The sequence below is a fragment of the Medicago truncatula genome, chromosome 1 (genome assembly GCF_003473485.1).
Source record: "Medicago truncatula cultivar Jemalong A17 chromosome 1, MtrunA17r5.0-ANR, whole genome shotgun sequence".
NCBI lineage: Eukaryota > Viridiplantae > Streptophyta > Magnoliopsida > Fabales > Fabaceae > Medicago > Medicago truncatula.
Genome location: NC_053042.1, coordinates 55,103,476 through 55,126,726, shown reverse-complemented (window position 1 = coordinate 55,126,726; position 23,251 = coordinate 55,103,476). Strand labels below are relative to the sequence as shown.

The 23,251-nt window shown below is 32.7% G+C and overlaps 1 protein-coding gene and 1 pseudogene across 1 annotated transcript; both read left to right on the top strand.

Moving 5' to 3' along the window:
- Positions 1-503: 503 nt before the first annotated feature.
- On the top strand, positions 504-8,725 carry LOC11444489 (serine/threonine-protein kinase STY46). The gene is made up of 16 exons (XM_003592640.4): positions 504-801; positions 1,185-1,299; positions 2,381-2,481; positions 2,659-2,778; positions 3,225-3,279; positions 3,674-3,784; positions 4,124-4,174; positions 4,266-4,441; positions 4,551-4,658; positions 5,013-5,086; positions 5,195-5,370; positions 5,515-5,610; positions 6,365-6,445; positions 6,532-6,585; positions 7,029-7,163; positions 8,386-8,725. The coding sequence occupies exons 1-16, from the start codon at positions 587-589 to the stop codon at positions 8,461-8,463; spliced, it is 1,746 nt and encodes a 581-aa protein (XP_003592688.2). The 5' UTR covers positions 504-586; the 3' UTR covers positions 8,464-8,725.
- A 7,654-nt stretch (positions 8,726-16,379) lies between these two features.
- LOC11424650 (probable protein arginine N-methyltransferase 6) lies at positions 16,380-22,070 on the top strand (annotated as a pseudogene).
- The last annotated feature ends 1,181 nt before the right edge of the window (positions 22,071-23,251 follow it).

Below are 23,251 nucleotides of genomic sequence, written 5' to 3'. Positions count from 1 at the left end.
TTACACAATGATATTATAAAGACATCTAGATAAGATATACTTTTTTTAAAAGGGATAAGATATATAATTATATATAGTATAGTCTCATTAAAGTTTTAAAAAAATATATTTTTGGTAGAACACTTAAAGTTAAAATATAACTCTTTTTTGACTGAAAAATATATATTAATTACATAATATATTTATACTCCCTCCGTCCCAAATTGTATGTCGCTTTGGAAAAAAAATTTATCCCAAATTATATGTCGTTTTACAATACCAATGAAATATTAATGTTACTTTTCCTATTATATCCTTAACTATTAATTACTCTCTTTTCTTTCAATTATTTTATTTATCTTTTCCATACCATTTATTAGGGATAATTTTGTAAAACAACTCATAATTTCTCTTCCCCACATAATATTAATTATATTTCTTAATACCTCTAAAATAGCCAAAACATCATACAATTTGGGACGGGGAGTATTACATATGAATAATTTATAATGAACAGACAATTCTCTCCTTCATTCAGCATCACAATAAAAGCGCAATTTGGGTTGTTCATTTCACGTGAAACGCAACGCATTATATCTTTCGTTCGATGGTGACGGTGGCTATGGAAGACAACGAGAGCTGTGGCAGCGGAATACACCACCGCACGTCGTCGTCAATTCCGGCGCAAAGTCGGCAACAGCGGCAAAAAGTGGAAGTGTACAATGAAATTCTCCGTCGGCTTAAAGATTCCGGCAACGAAGAAGCTATGCAACCTGGCTTCGATGATCAGCTTTGGAATCACTTCAACCGTCTTCCTTCACGGTCATTTTCCTATCGCATCTCTTCTCTACATTTGCGTGTTTTTCACCATTTCTTTGTGAATGTTCTGTTATTTTTATTTTTTGTGATTACTTTTATCTGAAGTTTTTGTAGTGGATTCATTTGTTTTAATCGTGAATTTATCAAGTGGAATCAATTAAGATTTAACAGTGATTTTGTTTTTTTGTTATTAACGTTTTTTATAATTCTGTTGAAACCGTATGCATGCAAGATATTGAATCATGATAATTTGCTTTGATGAATTTTGTGATTCGGTTTACTTGATGTAGAGTATGGTTGATCAGGTTTTTCGAGTTTTATCGTAAAAGTATTTTTGGTTTAGAGTTTTGGAGAGAGATTTGATTTTAATGTATTGTGTAATGCAGGTATGCGTTAGATGTGAATGTGGAAAGAGCAGAAGATGTTCTTATGCACAAGAGATTACTACATTTAGCACATGATCCTGCTAATAGGCCTTCGATTGAAGTTCACTTAGTTCAGGTAACTTGGTTCTTGATTCTTACTTACGTTGCTGTGTTCTTCATGCTATTAAGTCAAATCTTTGCAGTTTTTTACTTCTTAGTGATTTCGTGTGGTGTGACATTGTTGTTTTTATGTGTATTGTTGTTGACCGATCGATTACCATCATTCAGAAGTGGTTCATTTCATTATTGGTGGAGGATCAACATTTAAAATGTATATGTTCTAATCACGGATTGCCTGTTATCTCTATGTGCTTTTACAAACTGACTAAGATCAAGCCTTTAAAGTTTAATGGTGTTTTTTTTGTTGTTGCAAACCCTTTGGAGCAATTTATTCTGTGAATTGTTTGTAATTTATTTGAGTAGATTTTATTTCCCTGCCTAGACTCTCAAGCCTTGAATGAAATGTTTTCTTTCACATGCAGCCGATTTGCAAATTCATACACAGTCATTAATGCAATAACATAGTTGGCACAATTCACTATCTTTTACGTGCTACAATTATACCATACTCCAATTGTGTTGCTTTATATGTGATTTGAAGTTAAATTGATTAGGCATACCGGTGAGAAGGTGTAAGCCAAGGTGAGAAACAAAAGTCACGATGGTTACTTATATTAGAAACAAAAGTCAATTTTTAAATGCTTGTTTGCAACTGAAATTACACGTGCTTTTAATTTCGACATACGGGTCTTGGTTTGTGGTCATGAGCACAATTAACATTTACTCTGCACGTGTTTGACCGAAGAAATATGGAATTTTTGAATTTCAACGTGTTTTCATATAACACTGTGGATGATTCATTTGAGCCAATTTTTGTACACTAGCTTTGTAGTTGAGACAAATCTGAACAGGTCCCTTTTGTTGATGTGTCACTAATATGTCTGTAATTATTTTCTTTCACAAGAGCATATAACTTGTGAAGTAATCAGATATTTTTAAGATTATTTTTCATGCCTCTGAATTGTAAAGATTATGGCTTTCCCCCGTGGTATTCAAGTTCTTCTCAGTTTCAGTTTTCATACCTTAGTGGTATGATTCATATGATTTACTTTGTTCCATGTGGACAATATCATTTTGGTCTTGGAATCTTTGTGCAGCTTCATCCCTCATCTGATGGAAACTCAGCTGACTCTTTCCAATCATGTGCTCCTGGGGTAGATTCTGGTCAAAGCTCTTCAAAGTACTCGAGCAAACAAGGGTATTTTTTTCTCACTTATTATCCTGATTTCATAAAAAGTAAACTTTTATGGGTCTCTTATCATAAAGCTCAAGTAGTAGCTATGTGTTAAGCACCACCCATTATTCCAGTTAATTGGGTTCAATGGCTGTAATATGCAATTCTGATTCTGTTTTCTATCTTTTTTTCTGTCGGTAGTATACTTCCACCTCCTGCTTTTGGTTCTTCTCCTAATCTTGAAGCACTGGCTCTTGAAGAAAATGATTCTGAAGACTTGGAAGAAGAACAATCTGTACATGCCAGTGTGCAATATTCACGGTGAAATTTCTGCTGCAAGCTTTTGTTTAGGCCTAGACCTGGAAAATATCTTTGAACAATGACCTAGAATCTACATTACTTATCCTTTTCTTTTCATGTTGGGGTGTATCTGAAGATTTAACTCCGCTCTTCTATAACACTAGCATTTTCCATATATCTGCTTTTCAATTATATTAGTATCTCTTTGGCACTCTTGAGGTTGAGATGTTGATAATTATTCTTTGTATGGCAATCTGGTCTTAACGAATACATATTATCTTTGCCAATCATCTACAATACAAACCGAAGAACTTGCACACACAAGATATGTCTATCTAAGCTTGAATGATGGGTGTACAGATATTATACCTCAAATGATTTGTGAAATTTTTGTTCTCGTATTTTAATTAAATTTTGGATGCATTGTAAAAAAAAATATCAAACATCTGTCGCTTAAAATGATGTAGGCCCATGCATGAAATCACCGTCTCAACAGATGACAAGCCAAAGCTTCTCAGCCAGGTATGTGACAGTTTTTTTCTTTTATATATATATATATATATATATATATATATATATATATATATTAAAACTACCGATTTCTAAACAAGTACCACAAATTTGGAGTCCATCACTTTTGGTTTATATATTATTGTAATAAATGATTGATGGTTGAGACAACATTTGACTCAGCCGGAACAGGCATTCAAACCTAACCTGCACACAATCACCCTACTTATGTAGCATGTACACTTAATGGTTGATGGTTGAGATAGCATTTGACTCAGCCAGAACAGGCATTCAAACCTAACCTACACACATCACCCAACTTATGTAGTATGTACACTTAATTAGGAGTAAACCTGAACCCCGTGTGATAAACGAGATCATCTCAAAGGTGTGTTTGCTTCTGCAGTTAACTGCTTTGCTTGCTGAGGTTGGACTGAACATCCAAGAGGCACATGCTTTCTCGACAACTGATGGGTTCTCATTAGATGTGTTTGTTGTTGAAGGATGGCCCTATGAGGTACGTTGGTAATCATTTGTTACCGTTACCAGTTTGTAGAGATAGATGCATAACAGAATAAACGTGAGCAATTTCCTTGAAAATTTAATGTCATTGACCCTTATAGTTAACTTGAAAATCATAATATTAGAATTCATATTCATCTAAATCATGTTACAGCTACCATATTTCAGTTCACAAACACCGGCTTATCATCCATACTGGCTCAAATCTGCTTTTTATTATTCTAAAATACTTGATGTCACTATCTGCCATAGGTTTCGTTCTCTTAATATTGTCAAAGTATTTTGAAAAGGTTTAGCTAATGTTGCTCTGTTTGATTATTTGGTTTGAAAACAGGAAACAGAGAAGCTAAAAGAAACTTTGGAAAAAGAAGTCTTGAAGATTGAGGTAACATTGGTTTTTTCTCTGTTTCTAGATGTCTGCTATATAGTCAATTTGACTAAAGTTCGGTATTTGAATTTTTATCGAACACTTTCAGAGAGGTGAGAGGTCCAGTCAGCAGTCAGTATCATCTGTTGATGAGTGCGATCAATCAAGGATGAAAAATGAACTGGATCGTTTTACAATTCCAAATGATGGGACAGATGTTTGGGAAATAGATCCCAAACATTTGAAATATGGAACTCAAATTGCATCTGCGTCATACGGTGAACTGTAAGTACACAGATATCTTGAATTATGCATTTGTGTTAGTTTCACAGACGTTATTTGAAGGCGCATATATTACTTTAATTTTAATTAACCAGTTCTTTAATTATATCAGATATAAAGGTATATATTGTAGCCAGGAAGTAGCCATCAAAGTTCTCAAGGCTGAGCATGTTAGTTCAGAAATGCAGAAAGAGTTTGCACAGGAAGTCTACATCATGAGGTTTGTTGTATTAAATTTGCTCATTTTTACCATTTGAATACTTGTTTATTGAGATAATATTTTGCATATCAGAATGGTTATAATGTCAAAAAGTATGCTTATTAAGATATCAAATCTATCTATCTGAAAAAAGATGGCACAACTCAGGTGGATGAGCTACAAGAACGTATAATATCTGCATTCTGACTAATTTCTTGGTTCTAGTCATCATATGGCGAACTTTTCATATAGCTAGCTTGTTGATAATTTTTTCCTTTTTTAGGAGGAAAAAATTTGCAAAATTCAAATTGATTTTAGTTGTGTTTCCATTTTAATAAAAGTGTGCATTTACAAACTTGCTGATGGAACTTGCAGAAAGGTTCGACACAAGAATGTTGTACAATTCATGGGAGCATGTACCCAGCCCCCACGCTTATGCATAGTTACAGGTGAAATTCACTGAATACATTATGAAGTATAATAATTGAATAGACGTGGTCTTAAATATTTAGCAATCGTCAACCCCATTAAAATGTTTCTTTTTTTTAACATATCAGAGTTTATGTCTGGTGGAAGCGTGTATGACTACCTACATAAGCAGAAAGGGTTTTTTAAATTTCCTACCGTGCTCAAAGTTGCAATTGATGTTTCTAAAGGAATGAACTATCTGCACCAACATAACATAATCCATAGAGACTTGAAGGCTGCCAATCTTTTGATGGATGAAAATGGTGTATGTTTCCTCTAATTTTTATATATGGTCTCACACACACGCATGCAGACACCCACAGACACAGCATACCATATGTATGGATAAATACAATGAATAACATAAATCAGGTATATAGAAGTGAAAGTTATATGCGTTCCATCACAGGTTGTAAAGGTCGCAGATTTTGGCGTTGCCAGAGTGAGAGCTCAATCTGGAGTTATGACAGCAGAAACTGGGACATATCGTTGGATGGCTCCTGAGGTAAACTTCTCATAGTATTATTATTATTTATTAGGCTGCTCTAATAGTTTACACAATCTTACCTGGCGTTTTCTAGACCCATTTTCTTTTGAGGATTGATTGTTTTATTCTTAATAAATGTTAAGTGTTTATGTTTATTAATTTGACGATTTTTACAGAGTTTTGCTGTTCTATAAATTTATAACAAATGAAATTTTTGACATTATTCATTAGCCACTTAGGGGGTCCAGAGACATGTTGTCATATCAACTCTAGCAAAGTATGCAGCGAATCATCTTTTCCCAGTGTATAGGAAGCACCGTTCTGAAGTGTTCAGTTTTGAATTTCTTTGTTATCTGTTCCCTGTTCAACTCAATCGCACACCCCTAAGTTGACCTACCTATCAACATCGTGCGAGTTGTGTGATAAATTTGTATTTCCATATACGGTGTGGGGAAAAGGATATCTGCAGCATTATTTTATAGAATAATGACTTTAAATTTTTGGTAGAAAATGTGCAAAACTTATATATAGGGCAAAGTTGTAGCATTTACTCTTCTAATATCTAGAAGCTGTAGTTTGATAAGTTGAAATATTCATTGCTGCTTTCACTGGAAGACTAGAAGGGTTGACAATGCTTCCCTGAATGTCAGGATTTGCCAGCTAAAATATGCTTTTTGTTGGCATTTCTTTTCTTTAAATATCGTGGTGAAGGTAGATGAGAAATGTCACTCATCTTGTCATATTTTCTTACCATGATTACTCTGCATTGAAGGTTATAGAACACAAGCCGTATGATCACAAGGCGGATGTATTTAGTTTTGGAGTTGTTTTATGGGAGTTGCTCACTGGAAAGGTATACCTTATTTATCCTATTACTGTTACTACCTTATGGCTATTCCAATATTAACCTCATGTAAATTATTGTGTTTTTGTTGCCAGCTTCCGTATGAATTTTTGACCCCTCTACAGGCAGCTATAGGAGTGGTTCAGAAGGTAATTCTTTGAATTCTGTTGGTGGAATAGTTTGAAAGATAACGTCTCTTATCTTCTAGAAAGTTTGGGGAACGGGATTTGCATGGTTAACTGGAAGGGAATATATATATTTTTTTTGAAGAAGCCAAAATGAAATAAATAATCACCAAGAGCAATTCATCTCGCGCAAGGTGTGCAAAGAGAATCACTCCTCAAAAGAATACAAATCAAGTATCTGTTGCCAAATAAAACACAACTAAAAAGATGAAGAAAAAAAACTACTCCATAACACCCATACAAGTTAAAGGGTTCCGCCACCAGTCATTATAACTGAAAGCTGAAGTTAGCCTATTAGCCTTTAGCCAAGAAAAAGAAACAAAATTTACAATGTCTAATAATTGTGTCAAATCCCTATATTGTATAGAGAATTGTTTATATGTTACCATAATTTAAATGGATTTCAGGGTTTACGGCCCACCATCCCCAAGAGCACTCATCCGAAGTTTGTTCAGCTTCTTGAGAAATCCTGGCAGCAAGATCCAACTTTAAGACCTGATTTCTCTGAAATCATCGAGAGCCTGCAGCAGTTAGCTAAGGAGGTATAATGAGGTCACTTTATGTTTTATCTTATATGCATATAGAGAGCTTGTCATGTGTGAGTAGCTCTCACATGAGTGGATCACCTATTCAACATAACTAGACATTTATATTAAAGTAAAATAATCTTATTTATCCATATATGATTGTGTAGTACTAGTATTAGTTAGACATGTCTTGCATATACTATAACATAGAATATACTTGCACATGCATGCGCATGCAGGCGCGAGCCATGATCATTGACATTAGATGTTAAATTCAGTATTCTAACACCTTTAACAACTCTTTGTAAAATATGAATTTTGCGAAATGAACATTAAATCATTTCATATTCTCTTGACGATCATTTTATACAAAATTTTCTGACTATTTAGACATGTATAAATAAGTAAATGATTTAAAAGTTTATATTTACTTACATTTTAAATTACATGTTAATCTTAAAATAAATTGATTTCGTGAAGTATCCAATAGCCTTTGAATTGTATGAAAGTTTGTAGACTTGATCTATTGATGATAACCTATGAAGCACGAATACTCCTTGGATTAGGCGTGTCTCGGTGTCGGATACGTGTCGTGTCCGACACCGACACTTGTAATTACACTGAATTATGTGATTTTTTTCAAATTATTAGATGTGTCGGCATGTCCGTTTTGTGTCCGTGTCCGTATCCGTGCTTCATAGATGATAACTTTCAATTCTGATTCAATGGTTGAATTTATATTCTACAAAAGATTATCGAATGCCTAAGTATTCTAAATTTGTCAATTCAACAGATCGTGACATGAACATGCATAAGTGTGTGTGCTCGTGCGAACCTTATAGCACTAAGGCTGCATTGCTTTTAAGGGCCTTTGGATTAGGCTTATTTTGAGCTTATGCAAATAAATAAGTTTGTATGTATTATTCATAAGTTTGTAAATGTAGTTTATGAAGATACAGTTTTCATTTGTGAGAACTTATAAATTAATATAAAAGTTTATTTATACGCATAAGCTGTTTCCATAAGTTCAAAATAAGCCTAATCCAAACGGGCTCTTAATACGACACGTTACGATTCACATAAAAGCATATTGTTGGGGGAAGGGATCGAAGTTTAAGTCTGCATTTGAAGAAATAGAAAACTTGAATCCAAGTGCCAGTATTGTTTGTTATGTGCTAGATATAATATTGCATTTTTGACCACGACATGGGTAAAACTTTATATGTTTGTGGAACAGGTTGGAGATGAAGGAGAGGAGCGGCGCAGGGATAAATCTGGAGGATTTCTGTCTGTCCTCAGACGAGGTCATCACTAATTTTTTGAACCGACGACGTCCACAACTTTGTTATAGTTAGGATCAGTGGCCATTTCACCTTTTTTTTTTTTTTTTTTACATTGACAATGTACAGTTTTCTTCACATTTTCTGATTGTTTTTATATTAGATTTCTCACGATAAAGCATCTTGAATATGACGAATGACACATTCCTTAGTTTTACAATGACATATTTTTGTCTGTAAAAAAGAGGTTATAATAATGTATGCCTCTTTTCAGCTAAATGTTTCTAATGTGTACTAGTCTTTTTAGAATTTGTCAATTTTTTAGATAAGTAGTTTTTTTTTTAGTTATTGCACGTGATGTAAAAGACTTGAAATAAGCTAACCGCATGGGTCAGGGCTGCTTGTAAATTGCTATGAAGCACATATATGGGCACAACACTGACAGGTCGACATCGGTAAAAATTGGAAAAAATAAATAACTGAACGTAATCATCTGTGTCAGTGTCGATGTTTTGAAATACACTTGGATTTGATGCTTGAATTTGTTTGTACATTTAACTAACATATTATTTAAGATACGATTGTTGAGGTCGATCCAATATCTATCGATCCAATATCTATACAAATATTATTGCACAAGTACTTAGGGTGATGGCCAACAACATAAGGAAAAAAGCATCAATTTTCTCTTCAAAGACTCTTAAACAATCTCTATATTTAAGAAAAGCCGAGTCAACAACACCAGTGCCACTACCACACCCCACACCAAACCAGAATCGAAGACAGCAAAAACAGGTGCCAACTTCTAGCAAAATGAGCACAAAGTTGGAGCAAAAACAGGTGCCAACAACAAAAACACACCCAAACACTAGAACTCCCCTAACTACACTCAAAGCAATCCTGCAATAAAACCCCAACCACTACCACACCCCACACCAAACCAGAACCGAAGACAGCAGCAGCAGTAGAAGCAGCAAACAATCAAGGAGTGGCAGAAACACATACTGCCTCCAAAACTCTGATAACGGCAAACCAAAAGACACACGGCCATAAAACTGAACTGGCGGCCCCTGCACGAAAACCACCCACACCAGTGCCAACAGCAGTGCAGACAACTTTATCTAGTAAAACAATCTCCCAGACGCCAACATCACTGATACAACATACAGGACGACACATTCAACCTATTCAAACTTCATCTCTAAGATAACACCTTAATTTCTTCCACCACCTCTTCAACATTTTGTCAATGCCTTGATATTTTTTCTCATCTCTCGTTTTCCAAAGCACTCAAATCGTCGTATGCCATATTAACCAAAAGCCTTTGCACACTTTTCTATTCTTAGCTTCCTCAAACACCCCACTTGAACAAACAAGTTTTGTGGAGTAATTAAAGCAACGTCAGTCCATCTAAAAACCTTTGTTCACACCTGTGAAACAAATCGCAATGAAGAAAAAGATGAAGCGATGTTTCCACATGAATTTGCACACATGACACACTCCGTAGAAGCATCCTTAGGAAGCACCTGATGAAACTCTAGATTTCTTCAAGTCGAAATTCTGTCAATAAGCAGTTTTCAAGATAAAACAATAACTTTTGACGTAACCGGACTTTTCATCCTCCTCTCTCAACACCACCACACCGACCAACTCCAAAAGTTGACCCACTAAAGCCTCTTCCCACACCAAAAAATTCCGGCTCCACAACATATCCCAAGGCCAATGTTCACATATTCTCGTTCTAAAGATCGCTCATCCTTCTTTTTGCACCGAAATAGAGAACAAACGAGGATTAGATGGATTATGAAGGAATATGGGAATGAACAGTCTTGGACTAAATTGTTAAGTGTTCCTCACATTCATATACCAAGACAGTATATATTTCAGAAGATGACCAAGTGATGTTGAAGAGGCCGGAGATGGGAGGATTTGATTTGGTTGTTTATGATTCCATAACTAATACTCTTAAGACTATTGAAATTGAAATCCTTAATGGTTGGATGGAACCAAACATCTACGTTGAGAGCTTGATAACACCCTCTTGTTAGAACATATAGATGTTGTGCTAAGTGACATGAACTAGAGACGATCAGCTCCAACCTATATGTTAATTTTTTATTTTGTTATTTATATTTATATTTATTTTATCCCTGTTTTGGTGACCAGTGACTTTATAGTTAGGTTGTAGCTGCAACCTCAATATGCTAATTTTATGGTTCTTTTGATTTTTGGTGTCTTTGTGGATTATTGTTAATTTACAGCTTAACCAATTGCTCTGTTATTTTCATTTTATTTGTTAGTTAGAATTATTGCTTATTTACAGAACAGTTTTACCTTACTGGAACATTAATTCTTTCGTAAGATTGATTGATTACTTTCGCATCTAGTTTCACAACTTGCGATAGAATCTCTACGTGCTTGAATTCGTCTTTTTAAGTGATTGGGTTTGTTCTTAAACATTAGTAGGATAGGTACATAGTGAGTTTTAGGAAGTCTATCCTTTTCTCGATCAATCATTGGAGTCAATCTTATTTGAAAGAGACAACAAAGGCCACTATTGACAGACTATAGTAATCACTGTAACATTAATTAATTACTTATAGGTTAAGTTATCTTTCGTATTTGAGCATCACACTGTGTTTGCGAAGGAAAGTCTTTAAAGATCAATTTTTCTATCTCCTTTGCTCTCTCCATATGTTGTTATCCTTAACAATTTTGGCCAAACATTATCTGTAAGATGTTTATCATAAAATCTCAAACTCTAAATAGAATACGAATACAGTTGTCAGCAGAGTTGTACTAATACGAATACAAAAGTTGGAATACTTTTGGTTGTAGTTGCTTTGTGCTTTCCATTTATGCTTTGCAATGGTGTTCTTTGAAGTTTTGGTCGTTTTCTGTATTGATGAGATAGAGGTATTTGTTCAAGGCCAAGCTCTCATTCAAATCACACATCAGAAAACGACGGGATTTATTTGGCTATATCATTTAACGGGATAATTTTAAGATTAGAAATCATAATACTAATACCATAATGCTCCTTAGTCTTGACAGTATAATTTTTTTAAAATTCCTTTTTCATATCTCTCTCTCATCAATTAAAGATGACCAAGCTTGATGATTGAAGTACAAAGTTTTCTATTAATGTTCCATTGCATAAAAGTCAACATTTCGTTGATTTTTTGAGTTTCTTTATGCGTTGTGAATCGAAACGTGAACTCAAATAATGTATGTGTTTTTTAACATTCTAATTTTAGATTTTATTGAATTCACGTATGCATACAAAATCTAAGTTCCCATATAAATGCAACGAACTTATAATTTAGAGGTATACGGAACACATATTTCATACCCTACGTGAATCGGAATCCAAAATAGGGAAATAACTAAAGTTGTGGATTTTTTGGAGTGGGGATTGGTTGGATATTTGGATTGCAAACCAAACCAGTAATTTTTGAAGTGAGGGAATAAGATGAGAGAAACCACGGTGAGAGACAAAAATGTCGCCATTTTGTTCGGATGAGCGTACTCAGGTCAACATGTGAATCAAATATCAAACCTCGTTTATTAATGATAATAGTTTTTTAGGTTGAATAGTTGTTAATTGATTATGTACTATGTCAGCCAAAATAGTCTCTTAATGTAAAATGTTTTGTAATATTGTCGTATAAGTTCTTATAAATACTTATTTACTCTCATATCGGTCACTATATGAAAAGAAGAGTTAAAGTTAGTATTGACAGACTACTTTAAACTCGTTAGAGAACCAAAATACTATTTTACCTTTATAATTCTATAATTCAAAATACTAAAGCTTTAATGCAACATTTTGGCATTAGTAGAAGTCTAGAAGACTAAAATGTTTTAAACTCCTCAAGAAAAAAAATGTTTACTTAGTTTTATAAAATTAGTCGAACCAATATCGTTTAGAAGCCAAGTTGTTGATACTAGTTGTCTTCTAATTAAGTACTAGAGAATGATTTCAAATTGACAATGGGCACATATCATAAGTAATATTAATTGGAAAAAAATTAATTGAAAAAAATTCTTTAAAAAAAATTAATTGGAAAAAAAATGATTTATCAATGGCTTCTAAGTACTATGTGTGAATGTGCTTCGAAGTTAAACGCGTTGCCAACCCAAGTCACAGTTCCTCTCCCTCAAGTCTTAGGGTTTGCTTCTAGTAGGGTAGATGTAGGAGAGAGAAGGAGATATTTTTTATTAGATGTGTTTGGTTTAATTTTTAAAAGGAGAGTGGAGATGACTGAGAGTAAAATCCTTCTAACTCATTTTTTGATTCTTCTAAAATTGGAGTTTTTTTTTAAGAGAGGAGGGTTCTTTAAAATTTTATTGCATCGTCAAAATTATTATTATATTAGTATAAAATTTCAATATTATCCTTTTTATATTTTTATTAGGGTGAATAGTGCTTTTCACTCTGTAATATATGTCATTTTCGATTTGATTTACATCCTTTTAAATAATTTTTTTTTTCCGCAAAACCCTCATCCTCATTCCTCCATCTAACTCACCAATTTTTTATTTTATTTTTCCGGAAATGACATATATTAGAGAAGGAAAAAACACTATTCACACTTTTTATTATTAGATTATCGATCTTTTATTATAACTTCTTACATGTAAAAAACCACTCTTGCAACCTTACTCTTCAATGTGAGTTTACTCTTTGACTTTATACTCGTTCTCAATTGGCTTGCTTGTGGCGATGATGAATGGGCCATTCACGATTACACATTTACGTTGTCATCAAGCCATAGCCTGCAATTGGATTGAAGCATTATGATACAATGTGATAGTATGAAGCCAAAGAATACTAATATGAGTGAGATCTCCAACCCTTTTCTTCTAAACCAAGATAAAACTTTGATAATTATTGTAAAATTCCCATTTCAGAAATAGCCAATAGTGGATATTTATTTCAATTGCATCAAGATTCAAGATGATAGTGGCAAGGCTAAAATGACAAACCCGTTCATTTATAAAACAAAATATTTATCCAAAACAATAGTCCTTATGATAGTCATGGTTTAACAATTATAGTAAAAGGTTGATCGTACCGTTGAAAACATATATAGTGAAAGTGAAGTTACCGAGTATGTTTTTTGTTAAAAACATTCTCGTACAGTGAAGTTACCAAGTATGCTTTTAGTTAAAAACATTCTCTCGTATAGTGAAGTTCCTAACTAACTAGGCATGCATTTAGTTAAAAACCCATATCTATAGCTATCAAGGGACTAACACTTATGCGACATTGTGGTGTCAATGTTATATGACATTTGCCAATCATAATGTGACAAGTGGTCTTCTTCTCTCTCATTTATAAAGATTTTTAGCTTTTTTTTTTAAGTAAAGAGTGACATGTGACACAACATCACAAGGTAAAACAAATGTTGTCCGTTATTAAGTATACTACTGAGTAACAAGAAGTAAAATGAGAGAAAATTAGAGAAAGAATATTGAAGGAAAGGTGAAGTTTTCCATATATGATAAAGGTGGTTACAAGTAGTTTATATAGTTTGTTATTGCTTGTATACTACATGATAATATATACTAGCATCACTATATCCTAGCCTAACATTCCTACAAACCAGGAAGTTAGTTATGTATGCTATGTAACTAACCCTAAACTAGTGTAAGGTTTTTATATCTTGTGGAACACGCAACTAAAGAGCATTGTGTTCTTCTTGTTGATTCTCCAATAGAGTTGCTTCTGTTACTTTTGTATTGTGTTTTAACATATACATATAGAGAAATTACAATGTTACAAACATTTAGTTTTCTTTTTTTTTGAAGGACATAAACGTTTAGTTAAAAATCCATTCATTGTTATAATCACAATCTCATTACACTTACCCCACATTATTTTAGAAGTAGACAACTACCTAAAAAAGAAGGCAATTTTAACTAAAATGTATTTTCTTAATTACACACTTGGTGTATTATTATTATTTTCTTAGGGACACTTGGTAATGGTATACTGTTGTAATTTTTTTGTTTGTTGAAGGAATACTGTTGTACTGTTGTAATGTTGTTGTACATATATGCTTATAGTTCTTGAACCAACAAATAACCAATCCAAATTAGAAAACATACACACATGACCTCTCTAAACATCAAATATCATAATCAAAATGGGATCAAAGTGTTAAAAAGTTAATACCAAAACATATTCAGAACATCAAAGAAAAAATGTTTTTTCTAGATTACCTTTGAAGAATGGTGGGTAATTTACCCACCAACCAATGAAAATGAGCAATTTGTTGGTGGGGTCAAGATAGTTCATGGATACCACTTAAAATGTGCTTATATGTATTGGTTGGGATAAATTACTCACCATTCTTCCATGGATTTAAACTTTAGAACTAGGGAAAAGGCAATTGTGGAAATTTAGCAACACAGTCGACGTTAGAATTTTCGTTGAAAAAAAAATCGACGTTGGAACAAAAATATCAACAATTGATTATTTTTTTTTAAGTAACAATCGATCTTTTATATGCTCCAAAATTCCCAAATATACAATTTGACTTCTTTTTTCCTCAGTATATAATATAATTATTATTAATATTAATTATTTGTTCATATTATAGTTGAAAATAAAAAGAGAAATTTGGAAGGGACTGAGATGAATTTAGTATGCCATTTAAAAATTATCTTATTTAGAATTAATCTATTTTATAATATAAATAGATGTGAAAAAACAATAATTAAAAATGAGTAAAAAAACTTCTAAAAAAATGACACTTTAAAAGAAAGGAAGGAAATAACAATGTATCTTTACAGTAACAATTTTATTTTATTTATAATTGAGAATGCAACAGGCTTACTTTCTTTGTGAATGACAAATACTTCATTTTTTAAGGAACTTCATTGTTTTTTTGAAAGGGAGAAAACTTTCTTCATTATTCATCAAAGAAAATAGTGCAATGAGTCAAAATTAATAAATAAGGTAATCATGGAAATTTAGCAACATAATCGACGTTAGAATAAAATATGATTAGGTGATCAAATTGGTCATAAGTCATAACTTAGCAACACAATCGATCCTTGTATGTTCCAAAATTTCCAAATACAACTGACCTTCTTTTAGTAAAACAAATTACTTTTTATTTGGGGTACTAAAATACAATTAACTTATGGAGGTTTATTTGATGAGTTAGGTTCCTCCCTAACATCGCTTTTGTTTTTAGAATATTTTGTTGTGTATAGAAAATAGGTAAATTTGAGTGTATCGGTACATTCATATTTAAATAAATAGTTTAATGGGTACTTTTTTTAGTAAAAAATATATTTTTAATCAGTTATAATTATAATAATTATATTTTATTTTTTAAAAGTGTCGACAAATCAAAATTCAACTTTTTTTAATTTTTATTATTTATAATAGTGAATATTGATTTATTTTTTTTTGATAAAATGTTAAAAAATTAATATGATTCTTATTAATAATGAAATGATGTTTTTTCTTATGAAATAATATTTTCTAAAATATAAAAGTTGATAAATATCTTTTTGGTTTATGAAATAGGTGTATTGGTACACCTTAATTTGAGGGTGTACCGTAGAAACTCCCTAGAAAATAAAGCACACGGTTAATTTTTGTTATTAATTTTTTGAAAAAGAATTTTCATTCAAAAAATATTTATACAAATTCAAATAACATTTTTACTATTATTATATGTAGAAATGGAAATAATAATAGAAAATGGGACATAAAAATGTCCTTTGTTTTGGAGGCAAAAATCGGTTTTTTTGAATGAGAATCAAAATAAGAAATGAAGAGTCAAGTCACTACGGTTCTGTTAGTTAGTTAGTTATATGACAGCTCGCATTGTATAAATAAACGATTGAGAACACTTTTTCATACAATCATCCAAACAAACTTCATTCAAACACATACATTGCTGCTTCAAACAACAACCAAACCACCACCATGACACCATCTGAAGTTGACGACAAAGACTGCTACTTCCGCTACTATGCCGATGTTTATGTTCATTTGGAGTTGATTAAGGTTATTCATCAACTCTTTCTTTGTGAATTAGTTATGGCTATGTTAAGCGATCGACCGTAAAAACTTGTTCCTCGTGAATCTGTGAATTTGTTTGTATGTTATGTTATTGTTTGTTTGGTGTCTAAGTGATCGACTCGTTCGTCGCGAATTTGCAATTTCTCATGTAATGTTATTCTTATTGCCGTGAGTTTTTGGTTGCTAAGTGAAGCGATCGACTCACTCGCGAGTTGACTCTTAGAGACTCGGTGTGTTGTAAGACAGTTGCTCTTGTTATTGTGATTTGTCTCTTTTCTCTGTTTCCTACATGCATGAAGTAAACCGACTCGAACACTATTCTTTTCCATGTTTGGTTCTCTCTTTTTATCTCAACTCTGTTAAATAAACAATCAATTAGTAAACTCTATTTAGAAGTTAGCCACATCTTAGGCTTGTATGAATTTTATTTATCAGTTAAATCCTTCTATTTTAACAACTTACAATTAATTTAGCCTTCCTATTTAATCGCTTACTACCAATTTAATTAATAATTTAGTAGCATTAATGTAGGTAAATTTGATAATTTTGATAGTCAGAGGTACTTTTAAAATACACATAATTTATGTATTTATTCGAGAGCGTTTGACAACATCAAGAACAAATTTAGTAGTTTACTTGCACTAAATTAGTTTCAAACTTTTTCTTTTTTTTACAAGGTTCTGAGCTTTCTAGAACGCTCTAAAAGAGATGATCGAAATTACAAGTATTTTTAAAAGATCTTTGACTCTATTCAACCGTTAATTTGATGTTGATATCGTTAATTCGACCTCAATATTTGATAATTCAATATCAGATGTCTATTTGAAAACACCCTACAAAGTAACCGATGAATTTAGTGATTTACACACACGTGTGTTTTTCATGAAATGTTACAAATTTTTACTTTTGGAATATAATTTTTTTTTCTTTTAGTAGTATTTTATTGCATACTTTACTTTTTTTGGCACAACATACTTTGCCTTTTTTTAGAGTATATGAAATGTTGTATCATCTAGTGTTCAATTATGTACATATTTTAAATAAAAAAAATTATGTGTATGTACAGGGTTTTTTATGTTATTTTATCCTTTTTTTTTTATACATATAGACTCCTGTCTAGGCACAATCTAGGGTGTGACAACTAAATACTGCAAATTTAAATATATTTTTACTCAAATAATTGTAAATACTACTATTGTACAACCAGTCCTGTGCGATTACACTGGAAATCAACATGATAAGGCATGAGTTGATGCATGTGGAAAAGAAAGAAAAAAAAAAAAACCACACCAAGAATTCATACAAGTCCCCCTCAATAAAAATCATATATGTAAAAAAAAAGTCATATATGTTTCGGATGTTAGTCTAAAGATCTTGCGTTTACTCAGTAGAAATATTATATAAATTAGTAACTTATTTTGTTTCAAAAGTGCTAGTCAACTTTAAGGCAGCTATTCTGTCAAAAAAGGTTAAGTTAACTTGTGCTTATGTAAGACATGTAACAATTTAAAAAAATAAACTTTTTTTCTCATATATATATATATGAAAATTACAAATGAATAGAAGGAAATGGAACAACAGATTGTGCTGATAATTTATTTTTTTTTATGACAAAATCACCTCTAAAAACAAATTCTTGCTTTTTTTATTGTACTTGTTTTGTATAGGATAAATCTAGGATGGATGCATACAAGTCTGCTGTAGCTTTCCACAGCGATTTCATAGAAGGAAAGGTAAGATTTTTGTTCCTATATATATTCAAGATGCCTAATATCTAAAATCTACACTATCCTCTTCTATTTATCTCATTTTTTTCTGTGTTTTACATGTTTTTGGTCAGGTGGTTCTTGATGTCGGGTGCGGCACGGGTATCTTGTCTATACTTTGTGCTAAAGCAGGAGCAAGAAAGGTTTAGTTTTGTTTCGGTTCAATGTGCATTTGGAGAAAGATAAGGTTGCTCCGATCTTCTATTATTTCACCTTTTAACGCTTGATTGTCATCACTGTCAGGTGTATGCTGTTGATGCAAGCGAGATCGCTTTGCAGGCTCAATCTATTGTGAAAGATAACAATCTATCAGACATCATAACAGTGCTCCATGGACGAGTTGAGGTAGATTACTCAAATATTTGTTAAAAAATCAATTGTATCGTTGTTATAGATTGAAAACTGTTCTTAGATGAATGTATGATGCATCAATCAAAGAATTATGTGTGTAGGACGTTACAATCGATGAGCAGGTTGATGTCATCATTTCAGAGTGGATGGGCTACATGCTATTGCAGGAGGTATTCATTTGAATTATTGTGGTTGTGGAGATTGGAGAAACATTTTAAAAATAACACGTTATAAAAAGATATTGTCTTTTATTGTAGTGCATGTTGGAAAGTATAGTTACAGCCAGAGATCGCTGGCTAAAACCATCAGGGCTACTTCTTCCTTCTAGTGCAACGGTAAATTCCCTACGAAATTATTTTATCTTACCCTTACCAAGGTTTAACTTTTTACTTCAAATTTTAGTTCATTTTGCTTAGTGTATGTCCTTTATACATGAAACATTTTCTCAAATCTCTTGATTTATATCTTTGTAGCTGTACATGGCTCCATTCACCGGCACTCAGATATTTTGACAATATTGGCTTCTGGTCCGATGTTGATGGAATTGACAGTAAGTACAATACTCTAATTTTGATGTCAAAGTATGTTCAATACCCTTATTATATTTTAAGAACATATTTCCTCGTGTGCTTAGAAAGTTTGTAGATAGTCTAGTGTTTTGAGTTAGATGGGGATTAGGAAGTACTGACTAAACTGCTAAGAAGTATTTGGGATTTTAATGGTCTGCCATGGGACATTCGTCATGATAGGATGTTGTGATGCCACTATCGTTTCTTTCCCATGAAAACATATAGCTGAAATTAATATGCATGTATTATTTTTTTGCAGTGTCTGCCTTAATTCCATTAGCAAAGAAAGATGCATTCAGCACACCTTCGGTGGAAACGATTAGAAGTGAAAGTATTTTGGGAAAGGCTCATCAGGTGAGTCCAAGAGTCTTAATATTTCTAACATTTTAATTGGGAAAAAAGTGAACCAATCTTATCTTGTGTGTGACATGTTCAACCCATCTTTTATAACTAGAAAGTAGAAAATATATATACAAAGAAATATAGCTGACAATGAGGAACAGCCATCAAGACTGTCCAATATCTCTGAAATCTATGAATACCAAAGTTTACTTTCAGATATGAATACTTTATTTTTTGAATGTTGCTAGATTTTTTTGTTTTGTTATTAAGGGTAGCTAAACTCGAGATTACCTTACTGCTTAAACCTCTATCCATTTCCCTCCTCCCAAACCACCAAGCCACCTAATCATTTGGTTGGATATGAATATCCTTTTATACTGCCATTGTCATTTGGTCCCTTGCTGTCTCCGGATGTGTGTCTCTTATCATTTGGAAAGCGATAAATACAATGATAATTGATTTAGATGGATTTCATTGGTAAAGGTGGTGGGGATTTTGAAGTTTTATCATTGAGAATTTTAAAATCCAAGTCTAAAAGATTTAATTTTACATATGTCAATGGTTATTGAATCCTTTGGATTGTTTGGGGGTGGTTAGAGGTATTTAGGCATTTTTGGGAGCCTTTTGTTGATGTAATTATGCAAAGTGCTTGTATTGGAAATTGTTTGTACTGGTTAGGGTGTTATTTGTGGTCTTGGGTGCTTTGTCCTTCTTTTTTATAAGCTGAAGTGAATTCTGGGAGTAGGATTGGGACTGTCATAACTGATCCTACTACTTGTAGAAGCTCTAACACATATTTCTCGCCGGATGCATTTGGCAATGTTGGAGAATTTCAATTACTGTGTCAATAGGTTTTAGTTGAACTGCAGAGGCTTGGAAGCATATAAGCTTGTCAATTTTGCTTCGTTTCAGCTGTTTTTAGCATGGGACTGGATCTGGTATTACAATGCTGCTCTGCATTTTTATTCTGTAATTCTGTTTTGGATATATTTTCTCAGCTCTTTAGTGTTGTGTTTAGTTTTCCAAAGTTTCTCTCTTGAAATCTATGAATTCAAAAGTTCACTATCAGATATGAATACATTTACGTTCTGAATGACAAAGTGAGTTGCTAGTTATTTTTGTTGGGGGGGGGGGGGGGGGGGGGGGGGGGGGGGGGGCGGGTAGCTATATGTATCTTAATGGTGTTGTGTGTTTTAGTTTTCCTCCGTAATAACATTTTACTATAATTTTGAAGTGGTTGTTTTTTTTTTAATTACAGGTGAAGAAAATTGACATTTATTCTGTTAGCAATCCTGAGCTAGAATCGGTAACATCAAAATTCATGTTCAAGTCATATATCAGCGGTAACTTTTCTTATGATAGGCTTGTTTTGCTAATGTGTTTAATTTCAAGACGTGCCGCTAATATTTCTGTTTTTAGTTAATTCCCCTCCCCCTTTGCTTGCTTGTCTTATATTGTGTGGGGTCAAGCTTTGATTCCCTTGTTTATAACACTCCTTGCCAGACTTCTGCATTTACCTATTACTATAAAATCTTGGTATTGATTGTTTTTTTTTTTAAATTTTCTCCAGCACCGCTACATGGGTTTGTCTTCTGGTTTGAAACTGAGTTTTCTCAAAAAAAACCAAAACATTCAGGTGTTCCATCACCAATATTATCCACTGCGCCCGAAGCTCCATGCTAGCTACTCATTGGAAGCAGGTGCAGTTTTTGTTTTTGTTTTTTATTTACAATTTCAATATATTGTCATAGTTACATTGTATCTAGATTCATGCATTCTATGTCTTAGTGCATTGCATGTTGCGATTAATTTGAAATGAAATACTCAAGATCATGAAATACAAATAAAAAACACATAGTATGGAAAAAATGATACTCTTTTGCCATGCTTGGAAAACGACGAGGGTTGTGTTAAGCAGAACGATCAAAATTAAACATGATGAAATAATTAAACTTGATGAAATATAAATTGATTGACCATCCCTTCTATTTGGAGGGTTAGTGGGATAATTATTTGCTTGGCAAGCAAATGATGCTAGACCCTCTGAACAAGTTTTTGTTTGTTGAGGCATTGTAATTTTTCAGACATTATTTTGATCTTTTATGATTACTTTTGCAGGTTTTGATAGACTGTGATGATCTGATTCAGCTCGAAAAAGGTCAAACTATTGAAGGGTCTGTGACAATCACACAAAATGATATGAAGCAGCGGTTTCTTGTTATCCGGCTCCAATATGCGTGAGTATTATCTGTTTCTTTTAAAGCATCATCACTAATATTAGTTTTTTATATTCTGACTATGTTATGCCAAATTGCAGTTCAGGTGGTGAATCATATGTGAAGGTGGTTTCATTTCTTTGATGAGAGAGTGGATGCTATTGTTTAGATGCAAATTGTTTTGTTGATGCAGATGCAAATTGTTAATTCTCTCATCTTTCATATCTCTTTTGCCGACTTTACTTCTCCCACAATTCATTGCTCACTATAGATATTACTAGCACAGTTAACAAACTTGTCGTATTAATTTTTGTGACTAGTTACAATTTTGTTGCAATTCTAGCGATGTTTTACGATGCAAAATTTCAAAATGTACTTGATAATGATATACTTGGAACTATATGATTTGTCTTCTAACATAGTACGTAGATTCTATAGTTTGGTTGAGTGCATAAGCTCCGGGCGTGTAAAGAGTTGGTTGGTTTTGGTCAAACCAGTTACCCAATCTAATCAAACTTAAATAATTTGGATAAAAAACCGTATTTTTCATGTCAAATTTGAATCAACCCAATCCGATGATTAGCAAGTTGGATTAGATCAACGAGTCATTAACTCATTATACATACTAATTTTTAACAATTTCCAAGAAATAAAATAATTAAATGTCATTATATTTCATGAAAAATCCAACATTTACTCTAACTATAACGATTTGAAATTTTAGCACTTGAATTTACTTGAAACGTTTCAAAAATTAACACACACATTTTAAACTATATTTTCAAAGTGAAAAGATTTAACTTTTTTTTAACAGATTGAGTTTGGGGATTCACGAGTTTAGAATTATAAATCTGCTACCCGGGTCGAATCACTTTGGGTCTGCATGAGTTGGTTTGAGTTGAGTATGAATTTCAACGAGCTCAGATAAGTGTGGGTTGAATTGGTTTGGAATTTGGATCATCGAGTTAAACGGATTGTTGAAAATTGCTCTTCTGCCATTGAATTTTGCTCATTCCCACGTGTTCTGACCATGATACCTCCAGTGTGACTTAAGTCACGTTTGGTAACAACGTGATTTAAAGCACGCGGGTTATACCTCAACATGATTTAAGTCACGTAAGTTATATTACAACGTGACCTAAGTCACGTTCAGTTTGTGTCAGCAAGAATAACTGCAGAATTGGCTTTTTTCCATGTTTTTTTCTTCATTTATTCATTCCTCCATACACTCGTTCATTCTTTTTCATCCATTCATTCATTCAGACACACATTAATTCAAGATTTGAATCATTCATTCAATCAAAATTAAAATACGCAAAATTAAACCGAAAAACTAAAGAAAATTCCCCGAAATTAAAATACGCAAAGGTGCAAGTGTAAATATAATACATTAAACGCAAAGGCGCAAGTGTAAATATAATACATTTAAATTCCCATAAATGTCATAAAAAAAATCTTAAAATATACAAATGTCATAAAAACACTAGAATAAGACCCTACTCATGTGGACTATAGCTCCTAGTCCTCCTCCG